The sequence below is a fragment of the Dasypus novemcinctus genome, chromosome 21 (genome assembly GCF_030445035.2).
Source record: "Dasypus novemcinctus isolate mDasNov1 chromosome 21, mDasNov1.1.hap2, whole genome shotgun sequence".
NCBI lineage: Eukaryota > Metazoa > Chordata > Mammalia > Cingulata > Dasypodidae > Dasypus > Dasypus novemcinctus.
Window position 1 is genome coordinate 24,740,235 of NC_080693.1, and position 21,014 is coordinate 24,761,248.

Sequence of the window (21,014 nt, forward strand, 5' to 3'; positions counted from 1 at the left end):
GACATCCACTTGCGGGGTGATGACGCGGGGACCAGCTCACACCACCCCATCCTCAGCAGGATCCCAGCTATCGGCATTGCCCCCAGCACCTGCACTTCCCCACCCTACCCCCCACCCCCCATCCAAGTGCAGAGGAGAGAAGGGCGGGTCCCCGGCCTTTGGGAGCAGGGCACAGGGTAAGATCTAGCGCTGTATGCCGCGGGGACTCGTGTGTAGGTTTCACGGATGAGGGAGGATGTGGTTTGGGGGTGAGGCGTGGGAACAGGCTGCGGCGTGCGGTGAGGGGCAGGTGGCCGAGGGTCTGGGGGCGGTCCTGAGAGGCTGCGGTCGGGTAGGGCGGGTAGGCGGGGGTTTGGGGGCAGCCGCAGCGGTCACGCTCGTGGCGTCGCGGATGCTGTGGGAGGTGCGGGGGCAGGGAGCGCGAGGCCCGCGGCCCCGCCGGGCACGACCCCCGCGCCGTCGGCCCCGCCTCCGCGGCCCGGCTCTCGACGTGTCGCCTGCCGCGCCCCGCCCCCGTCCGCAGTGCCCGGATGTGGGTGACGCGCGGCCGCCATCTTCCCGTCCCGGGCAGCCAGCGCCAGCGCCAGTCGGAGCCAGCGCGAGCCGCCGCCGCCATCCCTGCAGCTGCCAAGTCCTCCGCCCGCTGCCCCCGCCATGTGAGTCGGCCGCCCGTGCCGGGCTGTCCCGCGCCGGCCCGCCGGCCCTGGGAACGCGTCGCGGCGGGTGTCCGGGGCTCGGTCCGTGCCCCCCGTCCCGAGCCAGGCCAGCGCCCGTGACTGTGCGCGGGCGGCCCGGGGGCCTCGCGGCACGGGCTTGTCCGCGCGGGCAAAGGCCGCGGGAGGGAAGGGGCCCGGGCGGCCGCCCCCCGTCGCCCCTATCACCGGAGCCGCCAGTCATTTCGGGTCGACCCCGGACCGCATCTATGAAGTCTCCCTCTTTTGACAGATGGGGAAACTGAGGCCTGGAGGGGAGAGGGCACCTCGCTCAAGGTCACGCAGCTCATCAGCAGTGGGGCCGGACAGAGTCCAGGGTTCCCATAGGGTGGCCTCCTTCCCCAGAAGGAAGGAAGGGACGGATGGATGGACAGGCGGATGGGCGGAGCCCAGGCTGCGGGGCTGGAGGCTCCGGGCCTGGGTCTTAATCCTTCCCTGTCCCTCAGGTCTGCTACCGCTGCCACTGCCCCCCCTGCCGCCCCGGCTGGGGAGGGAGGCCCCCCTGCGCCCCCTCCAAACCTCACCAGTAACAGAAGACTGCAGCAGACGCAGGCCCAGGTGGATGAGGTGAGTGTAGGGGGTATTGAAGGCAGTGGGAAGGACCCTGGGGGTTGGCAGACAGGTGTGGGGGCCCCATCTTGGGGTGGGTATGATATCAGGAAGTTCAGGTCTGTGGGTTTGGGGACAAAGACCTACCATGCCCTATCCCTGCCAGCATGCACTTGGAAGGGCCTTGGGGTGTCAATCAGTCCATTCCAGCGTGGGGCAGGTGTGCTGCTATGACATCCGAGATGTTTGGCTGCCGGCATGTCCCTGATGTGCTCTCCTTGCATGTCCCCAGGTATGCTAGGCATGTTCTGTGTGTGTCCTTGGCATGTTAGCCTAGCACCATCAGGGGTGCATGTTCCATGTGTGGCACCGTGGGCACACGTTGGAGGAGTACCCTCATTGAGGTGGGCCTTGGCACACCCCCTGTCCTGTGGGCCCCTCCCCCAGGTGGTGGACATCATGAGGGTGAACGTGGACAAGGTCCTGGAGCGGGACCAGAAGCTGTCGGAGCTGGATGACCGTGCGGATGCACTCCAGGCAGGGGCCTCCCAGTTTGAAACAAGTGCAGCCAAGCTCAAGCGTAAATACTGGTGGAAAAACCTCAAGGTAAGGGTGGAGCAGGGGGAGGGCAGGTAGGAGGACTGGTAGTGAATGGGGTATCACTGTCTGCTTGCTGACCGCCCCCCCCCCGCCCTTTGTCCCTAGATGATGATCATCTTGGGAGTGATTTGCGCCATCATCCTCATCATCATCATCGGTGAGTGGGGAAGGGGTGGTCAGGGCCCTTTCTCTGTGTGGATTCTAAATTCTGAAGGTCATTAACCTAGTTTTTACTAGTCAGCATAAAAACATATAGCTGCCCATGGCAGTTCTGATGCATCCAGAGCCCCAAACCTTGATGTTGTTTAGCTTGCACTTTGCCTGGTTCTGAGCAATTTCTGTTAAGATTTCAGAAACAGGAAAGCTGGTGGATCCCTACTGCTGCTTTGAGGACCATTTAGGCCTAAGAACCCAAGCTGGGAACCCTGGAATTGGGGAGTCGGAGGGCAGCAAAAGCCCAGGGGCTTGAGGCAGTGGCCTGGAGACGAAACTACCCCAAAAGGAGAGCTTGTGGCCTCCAAGGATTAGGAGTCTGTGACCCCAGGGGTTGAAGGAACCTTAAAACACATCTGTCCGGACCCCTTGCTTTATAGATGAACCTCGAGGCCCAGGGAGGGGAAGGGATGACAACCACCTGGGGAGCGGGGATGATGGGAGCAAGGCCAGGCTTGACACACTGCTTTCTCTCTCCCCTCTCCCTCTTGCTTCTTCTCTTTCTCTCTCTCCGCAGTTTACTTCAGCACTTAAACCCCTGAGGAGCCTGCCCTGCCCAGAGAGGGGCCTCTCCTCCCCACCCCTGCTGCTCCTCCACCTCTCAGCCATATCTTCCAGCCCTCCTCCCCTGGATCCATGTGTGTGTGTCCGCGTGTGTGCCCCCATGTAAATAGCCAGCTGTTATTTATACATATATAATATTATATATATTTGGTCTGTTTGTAGTTTTATTACTAGAAGATTTTTCTGGTTGTCCTTAACACTCCTGAGGTTCCCATCACCACTTCTCTTTTCCTCCTTACCTTTTCCTCTCTTCCTGACCAACCCCAAGTCCCTTCATTTGCATCTGCTATGCAATAGTCCTGGTTCCTCTCCTTCCCTTGGATTTAGCTGATCCTTCCTCCTACCCTGGCCTTCCCCTCACCCCCTCACTCTCTCCAACCCCCCAAAAAAACAAAAAGCAACTGTCCAGGCCTCCTTAGATGCATCTTTTTTGCATCCATTGAGAGGCTCTGAGACTGGCCCCACTTGGTCCTAAGAATCCCAAGGTCTTTTGGGAGCTTCCAGCATGTTAATTAGCATACATTTATATACTGACTTCCCTTTTGGTTTTGTTCTTTGTTGTTCTATCATTCTTCTATTTCAACCTGTTTTTTTGTTTGTTTGTTTGTTTACTGAGTTCCCATTGGTCCTCATATCACACTTTCATTTGCATGGCATTACATGCAGGTGGTGGGGAGCCTGGGGTTTTGGGGATCCAGGCTATTCTGGCCCCCAGAATTGCCCTCCTAGCCCCTCTAGTCCAGTTTGCCTCCCCTTCCCCTATTTTTCAAACCTCTTGTCCCCTCCTCTCCTCCCCCCAGCTGGTGTGTGTCTTGGAGTTAAATGTGTTATGATGGACCAATAATTCTGCCACTTGGGGTCTCTCCCCACATTCCTCCTGCCCAGTTCTCATGTGGGGAGTTCAACTGACATTCCCATGTGTCTCTCTTCCTCCCATCTGCCTGATCTGCAGGAGAGTTGGGGTTTGGCTACAATCTGATCTCTTCTGGGAGGGTGGCCACCAGTGTGGGGGTCCATCACTGCCTTGGGGATAGGTGGGGCAGTGGGGCAGGGCAGAGAATCCCAATTCCTGCCTGAACCCTCCTCTGACCCCACCCTTGTGGGGTAGTGGGGTAGTACTGACAACCTCTCCTTCAGTTTGGGGGGTGTTGCCCCTGTCATTGTCCAGTTCTTCTGACTGCCCCCCCTCCAAATTCAGGGTGGGAGTACTAGTCACTGCCAATGTGTGTGGGGGACTTGGTGGAAGATGGGGATCCTCTCCCCTCTCCCTGAGGGTGGCGGTGGTGGAACCCAGAGATAGCTGTCCCCTCATTAGGTGAAATGGTAGAAGAAGGGTCAAATGTCTTTTTAAATGGCACAATTTTAAGGGTCTGAGGGTGCAGTCCCTTAACCTGCCACTGGAGGGGACCCCCAAACTCTTTCTTCTCCCCACACAAGGTTTTCTGTGTGGAGGAGGAGCAGGGAGATCTAAGCTGTGGTGTGAAAAGGGTAGGGAGAGATGCTGGGGGTGGGGGTGCTGTGTTCTAGACCCCCCATATTATCCCAGTGTCCCCTGCCCCCCCTTCCCCCACCCCGTGCCCCCAATTCTGTGGCGCATCCAGATTGTGAAAATGTACAATAAATGTGTGATGAATAACCAGGTGGTGTCTGTTCTAAGATCTTTTAACAAGTGGGAAGGGGATCTGGTTTGCAGGTAAATGAGGAAGATTGAGAAGGTATATTGGAGAGATGGGCCTGGCATCTGCTGGAGTGCCTGACCTTGGGCAGCACAAGTTGTGATTCCCAAAATGGCCACGAGGCAGGAAGGAGAATGAGAGCATGAGGACTTGGTAATGGGGAGAAGTGTCCATGATCACTATGTCCCTAGGCATGGTGAACTGCCCCCAGTTTGGGGTTCCTAGCCTTCCCTCTCTTTGCCTGGGGCATGCTCCTGCTGTTATGACTCCCTTCTGCCCTGGAATTTAACTCCCAGATGCTCCACCTTTGTTCCTGTGGTCACTAGTTCCTAGGCCTGAAGCCCTACTTGTCTGAAGCATCCCTTTCTGTGTCTAGCACAGTGCCAACATCCATAGGGGTTAATGCTGTTGAACCTATTGGCCTCATTGGAGACCCAGCTGATTGTGGTCTGGAGCTGGATGTGAGTGGCTGCTATCTTTGCACCGTATGTTGTCTGGTGACTGTAGACCCCACGCTGAACTCCTTTAGCGTCTGGGTCCATGACATGCCTATCTGATGTGGAACCCCCAGCATCCCCCGTCTCCAGGGCGTTTCAACAATGCTTGGAGGGTGCTAGGGGAGCTCTGGAGGGCAGGGCTTTTCTGGACTACGTTAGGAGGACTCAGCATTATAGGAAACCTAGAGAGTGTTTCCCAAACATGCCCACTCCTAAGAACTACCAAGGATGTTTTCAGAAAACAGATTTTCAGACTCCGTCCCCGGAGATTCTGATTTGACGGTTTCTAAGAGGCCGGTGTGATTCTTCTAACACAATCATTACCATAACGCCCACCATTTATGGAGAGCTTACCATATGTCAGACACTGCTCGCGGCTTTCCGCGCTTCCTCACAGAATCCCTTCTAGCTTGGGTTCCCGCAAGCTCTAGGGCCGGCCTTCTTTATGGTGTCAGACACCTGGGTTCAAATCTCGGCCCGCCATTGACAAGCACTTTACTTCGGACAGGTTAGGTAACCTCTGGATCTCGGTCTCAAGCGAGCAGCCTCTGGGTTGATGAGAAGCCTGGCCTGGCCCACAGCGCTCCAATCAGGAGGCGGCTCTCGCCTTCATCGCCTTCATCATGCGGCGCAGAGCTCTGAAGACCTAATGCTCTCACCTCCCACCTTCGGGGAGTTTCAGGGGCCCACAATTGGGGCCCCAGCTCCAGGGGCACAGTTGTCACGACCGGCAGGATTTCCCGGGGCCTCGGCCCAACGCCCTTTCCCCGTGCCCCCTCCGCCACCACCATGGCTCTCCAGTGCGCCTGCGTGCTCTGTATGCTCGCTGCGCCTGCGCAGACCTCTGCGGTCTCGGTTAAGGGTGTCGTCAAGGAAAATCCCCAGCTTCTAGGTAAACAAGTTGCCGCGTGAGCGCGACGGCACGTGTCCTCTACATCTCCACTACCTCTCAGCCTATAAGAAAGTTGGGAGGGCAGGACCGACGTTTGTATTACCGATCTAGGCCAGTCGCGGGACGCTTCCGTAGCCAATAAGAGTTTGAAAGTGGGTAGGGGCGTGGCTTCCAGCTAGGCTTCCAATCGGCGCTGGGGGGCGGCCCCTTCCTCACGTGGACCTGTCACTGTTGGTTGGTGTGCCGACCAATGAGAAGATGACTGCGGCCCTCAGGGCCAAAGTGGGCTGTGTTCGAGCCCCGCGGCTGCACGCGGCGCGGGGCATGGGTCGGCGTCCCTAGGCCAATAAGCTTGAGGGGCGTGGCAGCCCGGCCAGTGGGCGGGGCTGGAGGTGCAGGTCTGAGTCGCTGTGGTCCTAGTTGGGGAGAAATTGGACTCTGCGTGGCTCGCGGAGCAGTGAGTACCCCGGGGCTAGGAGCTGGGAGCGGTCGGTATGAGTTTTTCTGGAGATCCACCTTCTGTAGGAGTGCTGTTACAGGAGTGGGGGGAGTCTTGCAAATGCGTGATCGTTAGGTGGGAGCTCTCGTAGTTGTGGGCATTAGGCATAGCGAACCGAAACGGCTCAAGGGATTGGGGGTGGAGGTGGGCGTCACTGACATCTGATCCCTCACCGCCCTGGTCCGTACCTGGACCCCCTGATTGCTCGGGGCGGGAGGGGGAGTACTCGGAAGCTCTTAGTGCTCTGAGGGAGCTGAGACCTCTACTCCCAGAGAGGAACTGGATGGGACCCTTTGAGACCTGGTGTGGGATATTCCAGTGTGTGGCCGTTCTTTGGGGAGGCGCTTAAGCACTTGAAAAATGCAAGGGTTCTAAGGCTGGAGGAAGGCCCTGGGAGGGCACGAAAGGGTTGACATGGTGATTTGAGAAAGGGCGGTTTAGTGGTTGGTGTGACCCCGAGCTTGGAGCTAGTCACAGCAGGGCTCAGGCCGCGTTTCTCAGGTCTTAAGGAGTGGGTTTGGGCTTCAGAGTCATGCTTGGGGGTAGGAGTGGAGTAACAACTGTTGGATCCTGAGGCAGAGGATGGGTCTGGGGTTTGTGCAGGTTGGCTGTGCATCTGCCTTTCTGTTCCCCGAAGGTGGGGATGTCCCAATAGAATGCTCTGGTATCTCTCGGTACAAACAAGCAGGCCTGTGGAAAAGTGGCCAGGGGTAAAGTGGGAGCAGGAGGAAGTGGAGTTCCTAGGAAATCACTGGGGCCATCAGCTTCCAGAGTGATCTCAAGGACTTTGTGAGCAAGTGAAAATGGGATTTGATGATTAGAAGGGTGTGGGGAGTACAAACTGAAGTTCTTGAGATGGCGTCCATGGGGAAGGAGCGATTGTTTGGAGTTTGTGTTCCAGGCACCAGGCTTAGAATGGCTGGATATTTGAGGCCCAGTTTTCCCAGTGCTGAGATGCAACTTAGAGGTTGGATAACTTATACCTTACAGACTCCTGGAGGGTAAGAAGCCAGAATGGCAAGCCATGATCAGAACTCACACTTTTAACCCTGGGCTCCTTTTGTTAAGCGCCTGACAACATATTATGAGGAAGTCAATGTAGGCAAGTTTAAGAACTTCTAAGCTTTAATAGTTTCCCATAGAGTGCTGATAACCATACCTGTCTCATATTGTTCTGGGGGCCCTAATCTCCATCTGACAAAACAACAGCGACAGGGTGAGAGATTTATGTGGATACAGTGGCTGAGAACTAGGGATCTCAATTTTCTGATCTTTCTGCAGGTTTTGGTGCCTCCCTCCCCTCTCCTCTTCCCTCTACCTGGTCCTTCCGGTTCTCTGAGAGCAGTCCACATTCTCTCGGTCCTCCCGTCTATCCCTTTCCCAGGATCCAGGCCCCAGGTGAGGCCACTTGTCCTGTCCCAGTTGGATTTCCTCATCCTAGGCCCATTCTCCTCTCTTCTTTCTCTCCCTCCTCTGCGGCCACAGTGACAAGAGAGTCAGGCTCTGGAGAGAGACTTCTGAGAGGGAGCAAAGGTGCATGTTCTCTCCCAGAACCTGGGCTTCCAACTTCCCCGCCCTGGCTTTTTGGTACCAGGCCAGCAGATGTGTACAGTTTGGATGAGGATGGTGGTGGCAGTCAGTGCCAAGAGCTGTAGAGAGGGCGCATGCGAGGCCCAAGAAGAGGGCCAGGCACCGGGGAGGGGGTCACTCTTTCTTCCTAATTCTCTCTCCAGGAATCCCTGGCTTTGGGACAGGACAGCTGTCTTTGGGGTGGGGAGACGCCCCGCCTGGGTGCATGTCCTGGGCTGCCAGCCAAGAGAACACGATGTTCCCAAGCGCGCTGGCCGCCGCCCTCTCGGCCTGGCCGCCTCCCAAACCGCTGCCTTTCCAGCCTCCCTGCCCCACATTCCCCGGCCGCCTCGCCCCGCCCCCTTCCTCCGCTTTGACGTCACCGCTGCCTCCCGCCCCCTCGCCTCCATTGACGGCAGCGGGGCCTGGTTACTGTGGGGACCGTGAGGCCGGACGACCCGGACTTTGGGAGCAGGTGGGGGCTTGCGAGGGCGCTGCACCCCTTTGTCTTCGCAAGAGATAGATATGGAGGCGGAGGTGGGAGAGTAAGGACTGCCAGGGTCAGGGGAGACTGAGGGCAGGTGGGAGAAAGGAGATCACACCGAACGCCGTGGGAGGAGCGGAGGAGGAAAAAAAAGGATGTTTACGGAGAAGAGGTATTTGCAAATGAGACCAGGGACGGGGCCACAGCTGAGGGGGAGCAGTAAGTGTGGGAGGTGTGGGGGTGGGGGTGGGGGGGGAGGGGGCCTTTTCAAGGAGAAGAGACCGGGCATTCAGGTTCCGAATCCTTTGTTTTCCTGCCTTGGTTTTTCTGGGTTATTTTATAACCTTCCTGTGTCCCAGCTTTTCCACAGCGCCCTCCCCCTGGCCCCGCCATGGGGAACACCATTGTTCAGGAAAGCTTAGGCCATGTGACAGTGAAGGGACTGCACCCACAGCTGATTATGTCAGCAAAGCAGCTTGGGGGACCTCTTCACTTGCCACCCACGTTTCCTGGGAGCCAGCTTTGAGTGGTACTACTCATCACAGCCCTGGGAGTCAGATGGAGGGCTCTGTGCAACTCCAACTCCCCTGGGCTTAGTTTAAACCTCCCCAGTCAAACCCCTGTGCCCTTTCTAGGACTCGGTGTTCTGTTTGCCTCTCCCCCGATCTTTTACAAGATTATAATTTCCATCCTCTCTCCATTGCTGAGGCTGTCATTGCCTGCCAGCTACTTTTCCGCACCCCACCCTGTCTCTCTCCTTGTTAGCAACATCCAACACATTTATTGATGACTTACCATGTTCCACGTCCTGTCCTGGGTGCCAGGGATACAGGGAATGAGACAGTCCCTGGTCCCTGGTCCTTGACTTTCTTTTTTCCTAGCAGTGAAGCGCCTGCCACTTCAGCTTTCCCTGCCCAGGGCCCCAACTGACTCTTCTCTCAGCTACCCCTCTGTCCCCCTGTAACTCTGGTTTTCTGGCTCCCACTTTTGGGGCAGCTCTAACTCTCTGGTCCTCATCCTCAGGCAAGAAGTGCTAGTCACCCCCTAGGCTGTCAACACCTAGGCTGGGGGGGGCTTTTTCTCTGATGGGCCCCAGGGTCCTGCCATTGTTACCCTTCACAGCCACTATTGGCTCTGGCTGCCCTTCCATTGTTTTCCTCACCTCCCCCCAGGCATTGCCCATGGACCCTCAACTGCCCTCCTCCCTGCTGTCTCCAGGATTTGAAGGGTCCGAGGAAGGGGTTAGGTAAAAAGGCACCTTCATATTTTGATGACCAGACTCGGGAGAGGGACCCAGTTCTGTCTCTCACCCTCCTGTCAGGGAAGAGCGGCTGGGTCCACCTCCCAAGGTCTGCATTCCTTTTTCCATTCTTGGCAAGGCCATTCTGTCCAGTCGTGCGAGCCGGTCAGTTCAGGAAGTAGACTTTTCTTGAGCGCCCTAAAGAGGGCCAGTCTGCCTCCCTGCCCTCCCTCCCATTATTCGCTGTGCGAGGCGTCCTGCGCCCATTGGCTGGGCGGTGTCTGGGGCCCTTCAGCCCAGCGCCAGCACCCAGATCCACGTGCGCCCGAGTGTGTGACACAGCTCTGACCTCAGTGGGGGCCGGTAGCCAATCAGGCGCCGGGACGGGATCCCCAGCCAATCGGGGGCGGGGCCCGCGGGCCCGCGGGCAAGGGGCCAATGAGGGGTAGTGCCTGGCATTATGCAACCCGCCTCGGGCCCGCAGAGCTTGCGCTCGGCTGCGGACGGGAGCGGCGGCGCGCAGGCGGCCGGAGGGCGCTCGCGAGGCCAGGTAGGCATCTCCGCGGCCACCCAGGGCCAGGTCGCTGGCCCCGAGCCGCACCGCCGCCACCTCCAGCCGGACGGGCTGCTCTCAGCCCCGGCGCGCCCACGGCACGCAGGTGACCCTCTCTCCGTGCCGCTGCCCACCCACTCCGGCCCCAGGGTGCTCGCGCCCCTGCACGGGGCGGCCGCACGCCTGACCCGCCCACCTTTCTTCCAGCCTTGCCGCCCCGCTCCCGGCCGTCCCGGGCCCGCGCGGCCCTCTGCGGCCATGGCCCCTCCCTCCTTTCTCGTCACTCGGGGTCCGCTCGGGGGGCACCGGGACCCCTTCCCCCGCTCGACGCTCCCCGCCCTGCCCCCCTCAGTGCCTGGCCCCGCGCCGGCCGTGATGTCAGCGGGGCTCGGGCTGGAACATCCCGTTCCCGGCGCTAGTTCCTGCTCTTGGCCACAGCCTTCCCTTTTCTCCCGGCGCTCAGCAAATGCCCGGGAGGAGGTGGGGGGGGGGGCGGGGGGAAGGCGGGGGTGTGGTTGGACTGGAGGGGACTGGGAACCGCTGCGCGGCCCCGGCTCAGGGCTCAAGGGGTCTGCTTCGGTTAGGGGGTGGAGGCCGGAGAAGTAGGGGACCCAGCAGAGGGGATTCCTGGGGCCTTGCCGATGGCAGGTACCGGCCTCGGTCCTGGGGGGCGGGAGGGGTGGGCAGAGGCCAGAGAGAGAAAGGCTGTGTTGTCTTGACCACAATGCCTGGGACCCAGGCGAGGGCCAGTTTGGGGGACTGGGGAGTCCAGGGCAAATCCTTGGAACCCGAGGGCCTGGCTGCCCCTCTTCAGACGGGTGGGGGGAGAGGGGGCGACCGCCGCTGTGGGAGTGGGTCGCTCCCCCACTTCCGCCGGGGAATGGGGGAGGGGACGCCCCTCCCGCCGGCTGTGGTCCCCGCAGCAACCGCTGAGCTCAGCCGCTGACGTCGGTTTCCCTGGCGACCGCGGCGGCGGAAGCGCGTGGTGGAGCCGCGCATGTGCAGCGGGGGTGGCGTTCCCCCACCCCCGGATAAAATTAGCCGGGAGGCCTAAATATAGGAGGCAAAAGGCTCACCCGCGGCTCCTGCGCGGCTTTGGAGTCCCAGGCAGAGTGGGGCCTGATGGGGACTCGGGGATGGGACGTGCCCAGGCTTCGGTCCGCAGCCATTGGCTGCACAGGCTCTACTTAGGGAGTGAGGGAAGGCCCAAGGGAGGCCCCTTTCTACCTGTGGCCCCTTTGGGGGCCAGGATCTCACCTAGGCTCCCTTTTGGAAGCTCCAGGAGCATACGGGCAGGCAGGGGAGGGTCTGAGTGAAGCCAGCAGTAGCTCTGAGGTCAGCACCCCAGTTTTCCTCCAAGCTTGCCTTCCCGGTCTCCCTCTCCAGGTCCTGGCTGTGATCGAGCTTCTCAGTCCTCAGAGACTTAGGTCTCCCACCTCACTCTCTCGGCCAGGCCTGCCGGCCCCCTCGTACATCCGTGGTGGCCTCTCTGCCCTCCCTGCTCTCCTGTCCTCCTCATGGCCCAGACATGAGCGGCCCCCTAGAAGGGGCTGATGGGGGAGGGGACCCCAGGCCCGGGGAACCCTTTTGTACTGGAGAGGCCCCATCCCCTGGGCCCCCACAGCACCGGTCTTGTCCAGGCCCCAGCCTGGCCGATGACACCGATGCCAACAGCAATGGCTCAAGCGGCAATGAGTCCAATGGCCACGAGTCCAGGGGTGCATCTCAGCGGAGCTCACATAGCTCCTCCTCTGGCAATGGCAAGGACTCGGCCCTGCTGGAGACGACGGAGAGCAGCAAAAGGTCTGTATGGGTATGTGTGGCAGGGCTGGGCGTGGTCTCGTGAGCAGGCTGAGCTCTGGGACGGGACCCCTGCTGCCTTCTCCTCATCTCGGGCGTGTTGTTTCTCCTCAGCACAAACTCCCAGAGCCCATCCCCACCCAGCAGCTCCATCGCTTACAGCCTCCTGAGTGCCAGCTCCGAGCAGGACAATCCGTCCACCAGTGGCTGCAGGTGCATGGGGTGGGGGCTGGGAGAGAGGGCCGAGGCTTGGGCCCGGCCCTGGGGCTCATGCCTGTATCCCCTTCCTGCCCGTGCGCCTTGCAGCAGTGAACAGTCAGCCCGGGCGAGGACCCAGAAGGAACTCATGACGGCACTGAGGGAGCTCAAGCTTCGGCTGCCGCCAGAGCGCCGGGGCAAGGGCCGCTCTGGGACCCTGGCCACGCTCCAGTATGCGCTGGCCTGTGTCAAGCAGGTGCAGGGTGAGTGGCGCTTCCTGGGATGGCAGTGGCCAGGTACTGGGTTGGTACGGCAGGGACCCCTCCTCACTGCAGGCCCCACGGCCCTTGCCCTGCAGCCAACCAGGAGTACTACCAGCAGTGGAGCCTGGAGGAGGGAGAGCCCTGTGCCATGGACATGTCCACTTACACCCTGGAGGAGCTGGAACACATCACATCTGAGTACACGCTGCGCAACCAGGTCCGCGGCGGCTCGGCCTCTCCCTTCAGATGTACCTGCCACCAGCCCCACAGCTCCTGAGTCGCCTTTGGCTCTCTCCCCCTTGCCTAGGATACCTTCTCGGTGGCCGTCTCCTTCCTGACGGGCCGCATCGTCTACATCTCGGAGCAGGCGGGTGTGCTGCTGCGCTGCAAGCGGGACGTGTTCCGGGACGCCCGCTTCTCAGAGCTCCTGGCTCCCCAGGACGTGGGCGTCTTCTATGGCTCCACTGCCCCGTCCCGCCTGCCCACCTGGGGCACCGGGGCCTCAGCAGGTAAGGTGCCCGAGTGCTGGGAGGGGCCAGGAGGCCGGGCTTCCCTGTGCTGGAGGTGCCAGGCAGCTGTACTCACCGCATTCCTGGTCTGCCCCAGGTTCAGGCCTCAAGGACTTCACCCAGGAGAAGTCTGTCTTCTGCCGTATCAGGTAGGTGGAGGACAGGAGCAGGCACCTCCCTACTCTTACCCCCAGCCCCTGGTTTTTGTCTCTCCTGTGGAGGCTATGACCTTGAGCTTAGAAGGATGGGCAATCTTCCCTTAAAGATGCCTGATCCCCACTCTCTCCTTTGTCAGAGGAGGTCCTGACCGGGATCCAGGGCCTCGGTACCAGCCATTCCGCCTAACCCCGTATGTGACCAAGATCCGGGTCTCAGATGGGGCCCCCGCCCAGCCGTGCTGCCTGCTCATCGCAGAGCGCATCCACTCGGGTTACGAAGGTAGGCAGGCCGGGGGCCTGCAGGGCCTAGGCTGGGGCGAGGCGGGAGATGAGTCTGGAGGTGTGACGCGGCCCTGGAGAATGGCAGAACAGACAATGGTATTATAAGAACGATGGCCTCAGCCCTCTTCGAGCTGGCTAAGAGCCCTGAGCGAGGGGCAGGCAAGGAAGGGTGCCTCGGTTCTGTTTCTTTGCTGGTGTGAGGCAGAGGATGGCTCGGACGTCTTTGTAGGCCACAGGGCCCAAGGTCAGCCCGGGGGAGGATGGCCAGCCAGCCTGGGCCCCAGGCGGAGCAGAGGGCTGGGGTGGACTGTTTTGAATCAAACCCAGCGGCTGTATCTTCTGTGCCTCAGCTCCCCGTATCCCTCCCGACAAGAGGATTTTTACCACGCGGCACACACCCAGTTGCCTCTTCCAGGACGTGGATGAGAGGTGAGGTTGGGACCTGGAGAGAAAGGGATGGGCCAGGGCTGAGACCAAGCCGCACTGACACCTGCTCTTGCGTCAGGGCCGCCCCACTGCTGGGCTACTTGCCCCAGGACCTCCTGGGTGCCCCCGTGCTCCTCTTCTTGCACCCCGAGGACCGACCCCTCATGCTGGCCATCCACAAGAAGAGTGAGTGCCTCTCCTTCTGCGCTCCCCTCCCAGCTGCCCCTGGGGCTTCGCAGCTGCCCCTGTGGTTCTGTCACTTGGTACCCTGGGCTCCTGATTGCCAGTGGGTGCCTCCTTCCTCACTTAGCACCTTTGCACCCTGCTCTCCCGCCTGCTCACCCCCATCCCGTCTCCACCCTCACCAGTCCTGCAGCTGGCGGGCCAGCCCTTTGACCACTCCCCGATCCGCTTCTGTGCCCGCAATGGGGAGTACGTCACCATGGACACCAGCTGGGCCGGCTTCGTGCACCCCTGGAGTCGCAAGGTGGCCTTTGTGTTGGGTCGCCATAAAGTGCGCACGTAAGTGGGCCCTGCCCCAGGGCTGGTGCTGGGGCCGGGGGTGGGCCTGGGCCAGGGCTCAACTCACCCTTCCCCACCCCTCAGGGCACCCCTGAATGAGGACGTGTTCACTCCTCCGGCTCCCAGCCCAGCTCTGTCCCTGGACCCTGACATCCAGGAGCTGTCCGAGCAGATCCACAGGCTGCTGTTACAGGTGAGTGGGGAGGGGCAGAACCTGGGGGGATGGCAGGGGAGCAGGCCTTTGGACGTCTCACCCGTCCCTCTCCCTGCCTCAGCCTGTGCACAGCCCCAGCCCCACAGGGCTTTGTGGAGTCGGCCCCATGACGTCCCCAGGTCCTCTCCTCAGCCCCGACTCCTCCAGTGACAGCAACGAGGGAGATGCTGAGGGGCCTGGACCTCCGGCCCCGGTGAGTGACCCCCTCCCCTCCCCTCCCAGTCTCCCGCTTCCCCCATCCTGGAATCAGGGCTGCCAGTGCAGAGGCGCTTTGCCTCCCCTCCCTTTCTCTCTCCTCTCTGCCTTGTCCAGCACAGCCCCCGTGCCTCACACCCCCCGCCCCCTCTGCCTTCTCGCTGTACTGTGCCTTTGGCTCCTGACGCAGACCAGGCCCCCAACTCTGCCCACCACCCTGCTGTGTCCCACAGGTGACCTTCCAGCAGATCTGTAAGGACGTGCATCTGGTGAAGCACCAGGGGCAGCAGCTTTTCATTGAGTCCCGGGCACGGCCCCCGCCCCGGCCCCGCCTCCCTGGTGCGTTGCTGAGGGTGTGGGCCTGGGTGAGGAGACCTAGGGGTTCCCTGATCTTCACCCCCAGCCTTCTCACCACTGTGTCTCTTTGGCCCAGCTACAGGCACAGTCAAGGCCAAGGCCCTTCCCTGCCAGCCCCTGGACCCAGAGCTGGAGGCGGCCCCTGCCCCAGTCCCGGCTCCACTAGCCTTGGTCCCTGAGGAGGCTGAGAGGAAAGAAGCCTCCAGCTGTTCCTACCAGCAGATCAATTGTCTGGACAGCATCCTCAGGTACGGCTGGCCCGGAACCTCCCCCACCTGGGTCCCACCCCGCCCCCGCAAGATGTGCCCTCATGCCTTCTGGTGCGTCGCCAGGTACCTGGAGAGCTGCAACATCCCCAGCACGACCAAGCGCAAGTGTGCCTCCTCCTCCTCCTGCACCACCTCCTCGGCCTCTGACGACGACAGGCAGACGGCAGGTCCAGTGCCTGCGGGGGCCAAGAAAGGTGAAGGCCCCCCGCGTGCCCCGCCCCCCGCCCAGCCCGGCCCGGCCCCCCTGGATCTCTCCCTTCTGCCTTTGGGATCCCCGCCTCGCTCTGCCTGTCACCCTCCCCCGCCTCCTGGTACCCCCCATCTCCCGTGCATCCCTCCTCCTCCTCCCTGGGACCCCCACTTCTGAGCTCCGGTGGGGCTGGGGCTGGTAACCGGCACCATCTCTCTGCACAGATCCATCGTCGGCAGTGCTGTCTGGGGTGGGGGCCACCCCGCGGAAGGAGCCGGTGGTGGGAGGCACTCTGAGCCCGCTCGCCCTGGCCAATAAGGCAGAGAGCGTGGTGTCCGTCACCAGTCAGTGTAGCTTCAGCTCCACCATCGTCCATGTGGGAGACAAGAAGCCCCCGGAGTCGGGTACGGGTGTGGGGTGACGGGGGCAGTGCCTGGGCTCCCGGGTCCCTCAGCCAGAGCTCCCTCCTGCCCGCCGTTTCCCTACCCCTCTAGCCCTGAGAGGAGAGAAGGAGGCCCCCTCCTAGCTTGGGGCTGCCCCTTCTTGCTCCCACCCTTGTCAGCCTCTGCTGCTTTAGCCCTTCCCCCAACCCGCTTCCTGTGTTCTTAAGGTCAGTTCAGATGTAGTCGGGTGAGGGGTGCAGCCCAGAAGTGCTGACCTAGAGGTGCTGAAGACCCCAAAGGGTCTCTGCGTATTGACGTTGAAAACGTGGGAGGGAAGGGCAAGAAGCAAGAGGCGCGCGTGAAGGGGTCAGCCCCAGGGGGCTTCCTGGCAGGGTAGAAGCCCCCGGAGGGGACTGTGTGTCCTCCCTCCTCCAGGGGCAGCTGGCACGGAGAAGAGGGCTGTGCGCCGGCCCTCCACAGGGGGCAGGAGGCGGACACGGGTTCCAGGGCTGGGCCGGGCCGTTGGGCAGGAAGGGCGCAGGAGGGGGCAGGCTGACCAGAGGGGACCGTGATGACCTCCCCCCCCTCGCCTCCTTCAGACATCGTCATGATGGAGGACCTGCCTGGCCTGGCCGCGGGCCCGGCCCCCAGCCCGGCCCCTAGCCCCTCGGTCGCTCCTGACCCAGCCCCAGATGCCTACCGCCCCGTGGGCCTGACCAAGGCGGTGCTGTCTCTGCACACCCAGAAGGAGGAGCAGGCCTTCCTCAGCCGCTTCCGCGACCTGGGCAGGCTGCGTGGACTCGTCGGCTCCTCCACGGCCCCCTCGGCCCCTGGCCAGCGAGGTAGCCACCCCAGGGCCTCCCTAGGCCTGCCCTCTGCCCGGTCAGGGACCAGGCTGGGGGGCGTGGGGCGGGGCCTCTTGTGGGAGGGGCTGCTGCTGCCTCTGCTGCCACCCGGGCCTGCCTGGGAATGGGCGCCTGGCTAGCCTCTCCCCACCTGGCCAGGGTTCTGGGCTGCAGCCAGAGGAGGGCAGCCTGGAGACTGGCACTGAGACGGGTGGGCGGAGGTGCCCTGCTCCAGGTAAGCTGCTTCGGCCCTGGCCTGAGGGCAGGGGCCAAGAAGCGTGGCCACTAGGAACACAGTTGTGGCTGAGCAGGAGACAGGCATAGACCCCTGGGCCAAAGAAAGGCAAGGAGGGCTGGGCCAGCTCTGAGGGCAGGCGGAGGGCCCCCGCAGGCAGACTCAGGCTGGGCCTCTCTGCCCCTCTGCTCTCCTGCCCACTTCTTCGCTCCACCGTGAGCTAGACAGAGCATGGCCTGCACTGGCAGGAGGCAGCGCCCAGCAGCAGTGCCCGCGGGAGTTTGGCAGGTGAACCTGAGCCACCCACCCGGTCGTCTGTGGACCCGCCCTGCCTCCTCCTGTCCATCTGCGCAGCGTGCCTCTGCCTTCTGCACGCTCCCAGCTGACCCCCATGTAACCTGTGCCTCCCCTGCTCCTTTCTCAATAAATCCCCTTGTCCCAGCCTCCTGTGATTCTTCCCTGAAGGTTCCCCCAGCTCGGCAGGATCCCTCCTGGCCCTTGTGGGCTGGGAGGCCAGGCTCGTTTGGAACCTTTGCCCTGCCCTCTCCCTGGTCAGAGTGTGAGAGCAGTGAGGGTGGCAGGGGCACCGACCCCCCGCTGGAGGTCTTTGCTAACCCTGGTCTCTCCCCACAGGCTGCCACCATGGCCCCGCGCCCGCCGGCCGCCGCCAACACTGCCGATCCAAAGCCAAGCGCTCACGCCACCACCAGAACCCTCGGGCCGAAGCCCCCTGCTATGTCTCCCACCCCTCGCCTGTGCCACCCTCTGCCCCCTGGCCCCCCCCACCAGCCACCACCCCCTTCCCAGCTGTGGTCCAGCCCTACCCCCTTCCAGTATTCTCCCCCCGAGGAGGCCCCCAGCCTCTCCCCGCTGCCCCTACCTCTGTGCCCTCTGCACCTTTTCCTCCCCCCCTGGTGACCCCCATGGTGGCCTTGGTGCTCCCTAACTATTTGTTCCCTCCCCCATCCAGCTATCCCTACGGGGCACCCCAGCCCCCCGCTGAGGGGCCTCCCACCCCTGCCTCCCACTCCCCTTCCCCATCCCTGCCTCCACTGCCCCCCAGCCCACCCCACCGCCCGGATTCTCCACTGTTCAACTCAAGATGCAGCTCCCCTCTCCAGCTAAATCTGCTGCAGCTTGAGGAGCCCCCCCGTACTGAGGGGGCTGCTGTTGCCGGGGGCCCTGGGAGCAGTGCCGGGCCCCCTCCTCCCAGTGAGGAGGCTGCTGAGCTGGAGGCCAGACTGGTGAGCACAGACATGCCTGTCTGCCCTGCCCCTGCCCCTGCCCCTGCCCACCCCAGTCCCAGCCCAGCTCCTCACCTCCTGGCTGCATCTCCCTCTCCCACCTTGTGCCTCTTCTTCTCTCTGCTTGGCTGGCATGTCAGTCTCTGGGAGGTGGAGACCCCAGCTTTATCATTCAGGGCAGAAAAAGACAGCGTCATCTGTGAAGAGGGGACAGTCGCGTCTGTCCAGTAGGGGGCAGGGACGTCCCAGGAACCTCTCAGGGATCAGTCTGCCACTAGGGAGGGCCCCGTGCCATCCCTACTCCTTTGACCCTGGCCCACTGCCACACTGGCGTGGACTGGGGAACAGAGACCACCGGGGTTGGGTATGCCCGCCAGGGGACGCAGTTGAGGGGAAGGAAGCCTAGGTGTTGACCCCCCTGTGCTCCTGTCCCCGGCTCCTCCAGGTGGAAGTGACCGAGTCCTCCAATCAGGATGCTCTGTCGGGCTCCAGTGACCTGCTGGAGCTGCTGCTGCAAGAGGACTCCCGCTCTGGCACCGGCTCTGCCGCCTCAGGCTCCCTGGGCTCAGGCTCAGGCTCTGGGTCTGGCTCGGGCTCCCACGAGGGGGGCAGTACATCAGCTAGCATCACGCGTGAGTGCTGCCCCTCCCCCACACACACAGACACCTCGGGCAGGACAGTGGGCGGGCAGCTGGGAGGCCAGGCCCCACCTTGGCTGAGCGACCTGGGTGCCTGGCCTGCTCCCAGAGGCCAGTGGGCTGGACACATGCCTGTGAGGGCGCCCCCTGGGGCTGGCAGCGCCAGCCTTCCTGATCCCGGCGGCCCATCTACCCCCTGCGCAGGCAGCAGTCAGAGCAGCCACACAAGCAAGTACTTTGGCAGCATCGACTCATCGGAGGCTGAGGCCGGGGCTGCCCAGGCTAGGGCGGAGCCCGGGGACCAGGTCATTAAGTATGTGCTCCAGGACCCAATCTGGCTGCTCATGGCCAACGCCGACCAGCGGGTCATGATGACCTACCAGGTGCCCTCCAGGTGAGAGGTTTCAGAGGCTCCTCCGCCTTGGCCGCTGCCTCTGCTCCAGAGCCCACCCTCCTTCCCCAGCTGAGCCTGGGCTTCTCTTCCCGGGGCGGGCTCTGCCCTGAGGGCTCCCATCCTCCCCCTTGCCTACTGGAACCCCGTTGTTGGGTTCTCCCAGGCCGAGGGCAGGTTTCCCGGATTTGTGAGCCCTGGGCTCCCAAAGCGCTGGTTCAGGGGAGGAGCAGAGGGCAGGGTATTGCAGTTGAAGAAGAAGGCCGGCCTCTCGAGCGCTGGTCCTGGACCCCAGCTTCTGCCTTTTGAACCAGGGACATGGCCTCTGTGCTGAAGCAGGACCGGGAGCGGCTCCGGGCCATGCAGAAGCAGCAGCCTCGGTTCTCGGAAGACCAGAGGAGGGAACTGGGTGCTGTGCACTCCTGGGTGCGAAAGGGCCAGCTGCCTCGGGCCCTGGATGTGATGGTGAGAGGAGAAGTCTGGGCCAAGGGGAGGAGACAGAATTTGAGCTCAAGCTAAAGAGAGAGAGTCTCAGGGCCGATCCCCTCCCTGTCCTCGGAACATTTGTTCTGGGGGATGTTCATTCCACTCAGCTTGCTGCTGGGTTAGGCAGTGTTAAACCACCTGAGTCTTTGCAGCACTCCTTGAGCTTTTCCTGTGCTGCTGTGCCTTGTGGCCATCCCACAGCGGGGCTGGGTACAGAGTACAAAGCACCTGCCGACCTAGTTGAACCCCAGATCCTCTTGCCGAGGGGCATCTGTGTGAACTAGTTTCTCGGGAGTACATTGGGGAGCTCCTCTGGCCTGGGGGTGAAGCTGGGGACCGGTGGACTGGCAGTGAGGACCCTGCCTGACGCACCCATTCCATTTCTCCTTCCAAGGCCTGTGTGGACTGCGGTAGCAGCACCCAGAATCCCAGCCACCCCGATGACCCACTCTTCTCGGAGCTGGATGGACTGGGGCTGGAGCCCATGGAAGAGGGCGGAGGCGAGGGTGGCGGCGGTGGTGAGGGAGGAGGAGGTGAGGGTGAGGGAGGCGGAGAGGCCGGGGCGCAAGTTGGGGCCAGTGCCTCGAGCTCTCAGGACCTGGCCATGGAGGAGGAGGAACAAGGTGGGAGCTCATCCAGTTCAGCCTTACCTGTCCCAGAAAACAGCACCAGCTAGACTCCATTTGGGGCCCATCTGTGGGAGGCCGGAGAGGCTTCCTTTCCCCATGTCCCAACTCTCAGAACTCAGTCGTGGCCGGACCAATCAATAGGAAACTGCCCCAGCTTCTCCCGCTGTAGGGGGCCGGACCCCCATCACCAGCCCAGGATCCAGGGGCTGCCTCCTGGCCTCTTAGGGAATAGAGACACAGAACTCCTCAGCCCAGCCTCGAGGAGCCTTCCCCCGCTCCCCCTAGCGAGGAGTCTCGCTCCCCTGGACAAGGTTGCTGACAAGCTGCTGAAGTGTCACTGAATCCAGCTGAGCCGAGGCCCGGTCCCTGAGGATTGGGGCTGCACTTATTTTTGGGGGGAGACAGCCCTCTCTCCCACCTCCTCCCCACAAGCCGGATGGGAGGAGGAGGGCCTGAGGCCCACGCAGGGCCCTGGGGTCTGGACCCCTAGCTGCTCCAGGGTGGGGGAGGTTGGTGGACCATGGAGTCCCTGGTGCTGCCCCTCAGGTGGGACCCAGGTGTTCTCAGCTGTACCCTCTACCGATGGCATTTGTGTTTTTGATATTGTGTCTGTTATTATTTTTTTTAATACAAGAAGGAAAAAAGACAACAGGACTCTGTGGAATGAAATTTGGGATTTGGGTTAGGAGAGCTCTATGGAGCCACAGGGAAGTGTGGATCCACTTCCAGGA

The 21,014-nt window shown here is 61.9% G+C and overlaps 2 protein-coding genes across 17 annotated transcripts; both read left to right on the forward strand.

The window, feature by feature from the left end:
- The first annotated feature begins 519 nt into the window (after nucleotides 1-519).
- On the forward strand, nucleotides 520-4,278 carry VAMP2 (vesicle associated membrane protein 2). Its single transcript, XM_004462428.5, has 5 exons — nucleotides 520-656; nucleotides 1,160-1,280; nucleotides 1,710-1,868; nucleotides 1,968-2,019; nucleotides 2,593-4,278. Coding segments are annotated over exons 1-5 (351 nt in total). The 5' UTR covers nucleotides 520-654; the 3' UTR covers nucleotides 2,610-4,278.
- A 1,644-nt stretch (nucleotides 4,279-5,922) lies between these two features.
- On the forward strand, nucleotides 5,923-20,932 carry PER1 (period circadian regulator 1). Of its 16 annotated transcripts, none has more exons than XM_071210324.1 (24): nucleotides 5,957-6,161; nucleotides 11,436-11,852; nucleotides 11,964-12,062; nucleotides 12,156-12,310; nucleotides 12,406-12,527; nucleotides 12,618-12,819; nucleotides 12,917-12,968; nucleotides 13,115-13,257; nucleotides 13,610-13,688; nucleotides 13,765-13,871; nucleotides 14,054-14,207; nucleotides 14,292-14,400; nucleotides 14,483-14,614; nucleotides 14,850-14,955; nucleotides 15,050-15,221; nucleotides 15,306-15,436; nucleotides 15,657-15,836; nucleotides 16,415-16,657; nucleotides 17,529-17,728; nucleotides 17,900-18,139; nucleotides 18,585-18,771; nucleotides 18,982-19,171; nucleotides 19,483-19,633; nucleotides 20,049-20,932. In XM_071210324.1, the coding sequence occupies exons 2-24, from the start codon at nucleotides 11,578-11,580 to the stop codon at nucleotides 20,328-20,330; spliced, it is 3,711 nt and encodes a 1,236-aa protein (XP_071066425.1). In that variant the 5' UTR covers nucleotides 5,957-6,161; nucleotides 11,436-11,577; the 3' UTR covers nucleotides 20,331-20,932. The 16 variants fall into 16 exon arrangements, with proteins under 16 accessions (XP_004462488.2, XP_071066425.1, XP_071066429.1 ...); XM_071210325.1 differs by lacking the exon at nucleotides 5,957-6,161 and adding an exon at nucleotides 9,963-10,046; XM_071210326.1 differs by lacking the exon at nucleotides 5,957-6,161 and adding an exon at nucleotides 10,571-10,697.
- The last annotated feature ends 82 nt before the right edge of the window (nucleotides 20,933-21,014 follow it).

What these genes read in the sequence shown, in the direction of transcription:
- PER1 (XM_004462431.5), top strand. Translation starts at nt 11,578, where the DNA reads ATGAGCGGCCCCCTAGAAGGGGCTGATGGGGGAGGGGACCCCAGGCCC. An exon ending in ACGACGGAGAGCAGCAAAAG is followed by an intron (nt 11,853 to 11,963) that starts GTCTGTATGGGT and finishes GTTTCTCCTCAG; the next exon opens with CACAAACTCCCAGAGCCCAT. An exon ending in CCGTCCACCAGTGGCTGCAG is followed by an intron (nt 12,063 to 12,155) that starts GTGCATGGGGTG and finishes TGCGCCTTGCAG; the next exon opens with CAGTGAACAGTCAGCCCGGG.
- VAMP2 (XM_004462428.5), top strand. An exon ending in CGCAGGCCCAGGTGGATGAG is followed by an intron (nt 1,281 to 1,709) that starts GTGAGTGTAGGG and finishes CCCCTCCCCCAG; the next exon opens with GTGGTGGACATCATGAGGGT. An exon ending in ACTGGTGGAAAAACCTCAAG is followed by an intron (nt 1,869 to 1,967) that starts GTAAGGGTGGAG and finishes CTTTGTCCCTAG; the next exon opens with ATGATGATCATCTTGGGAGT.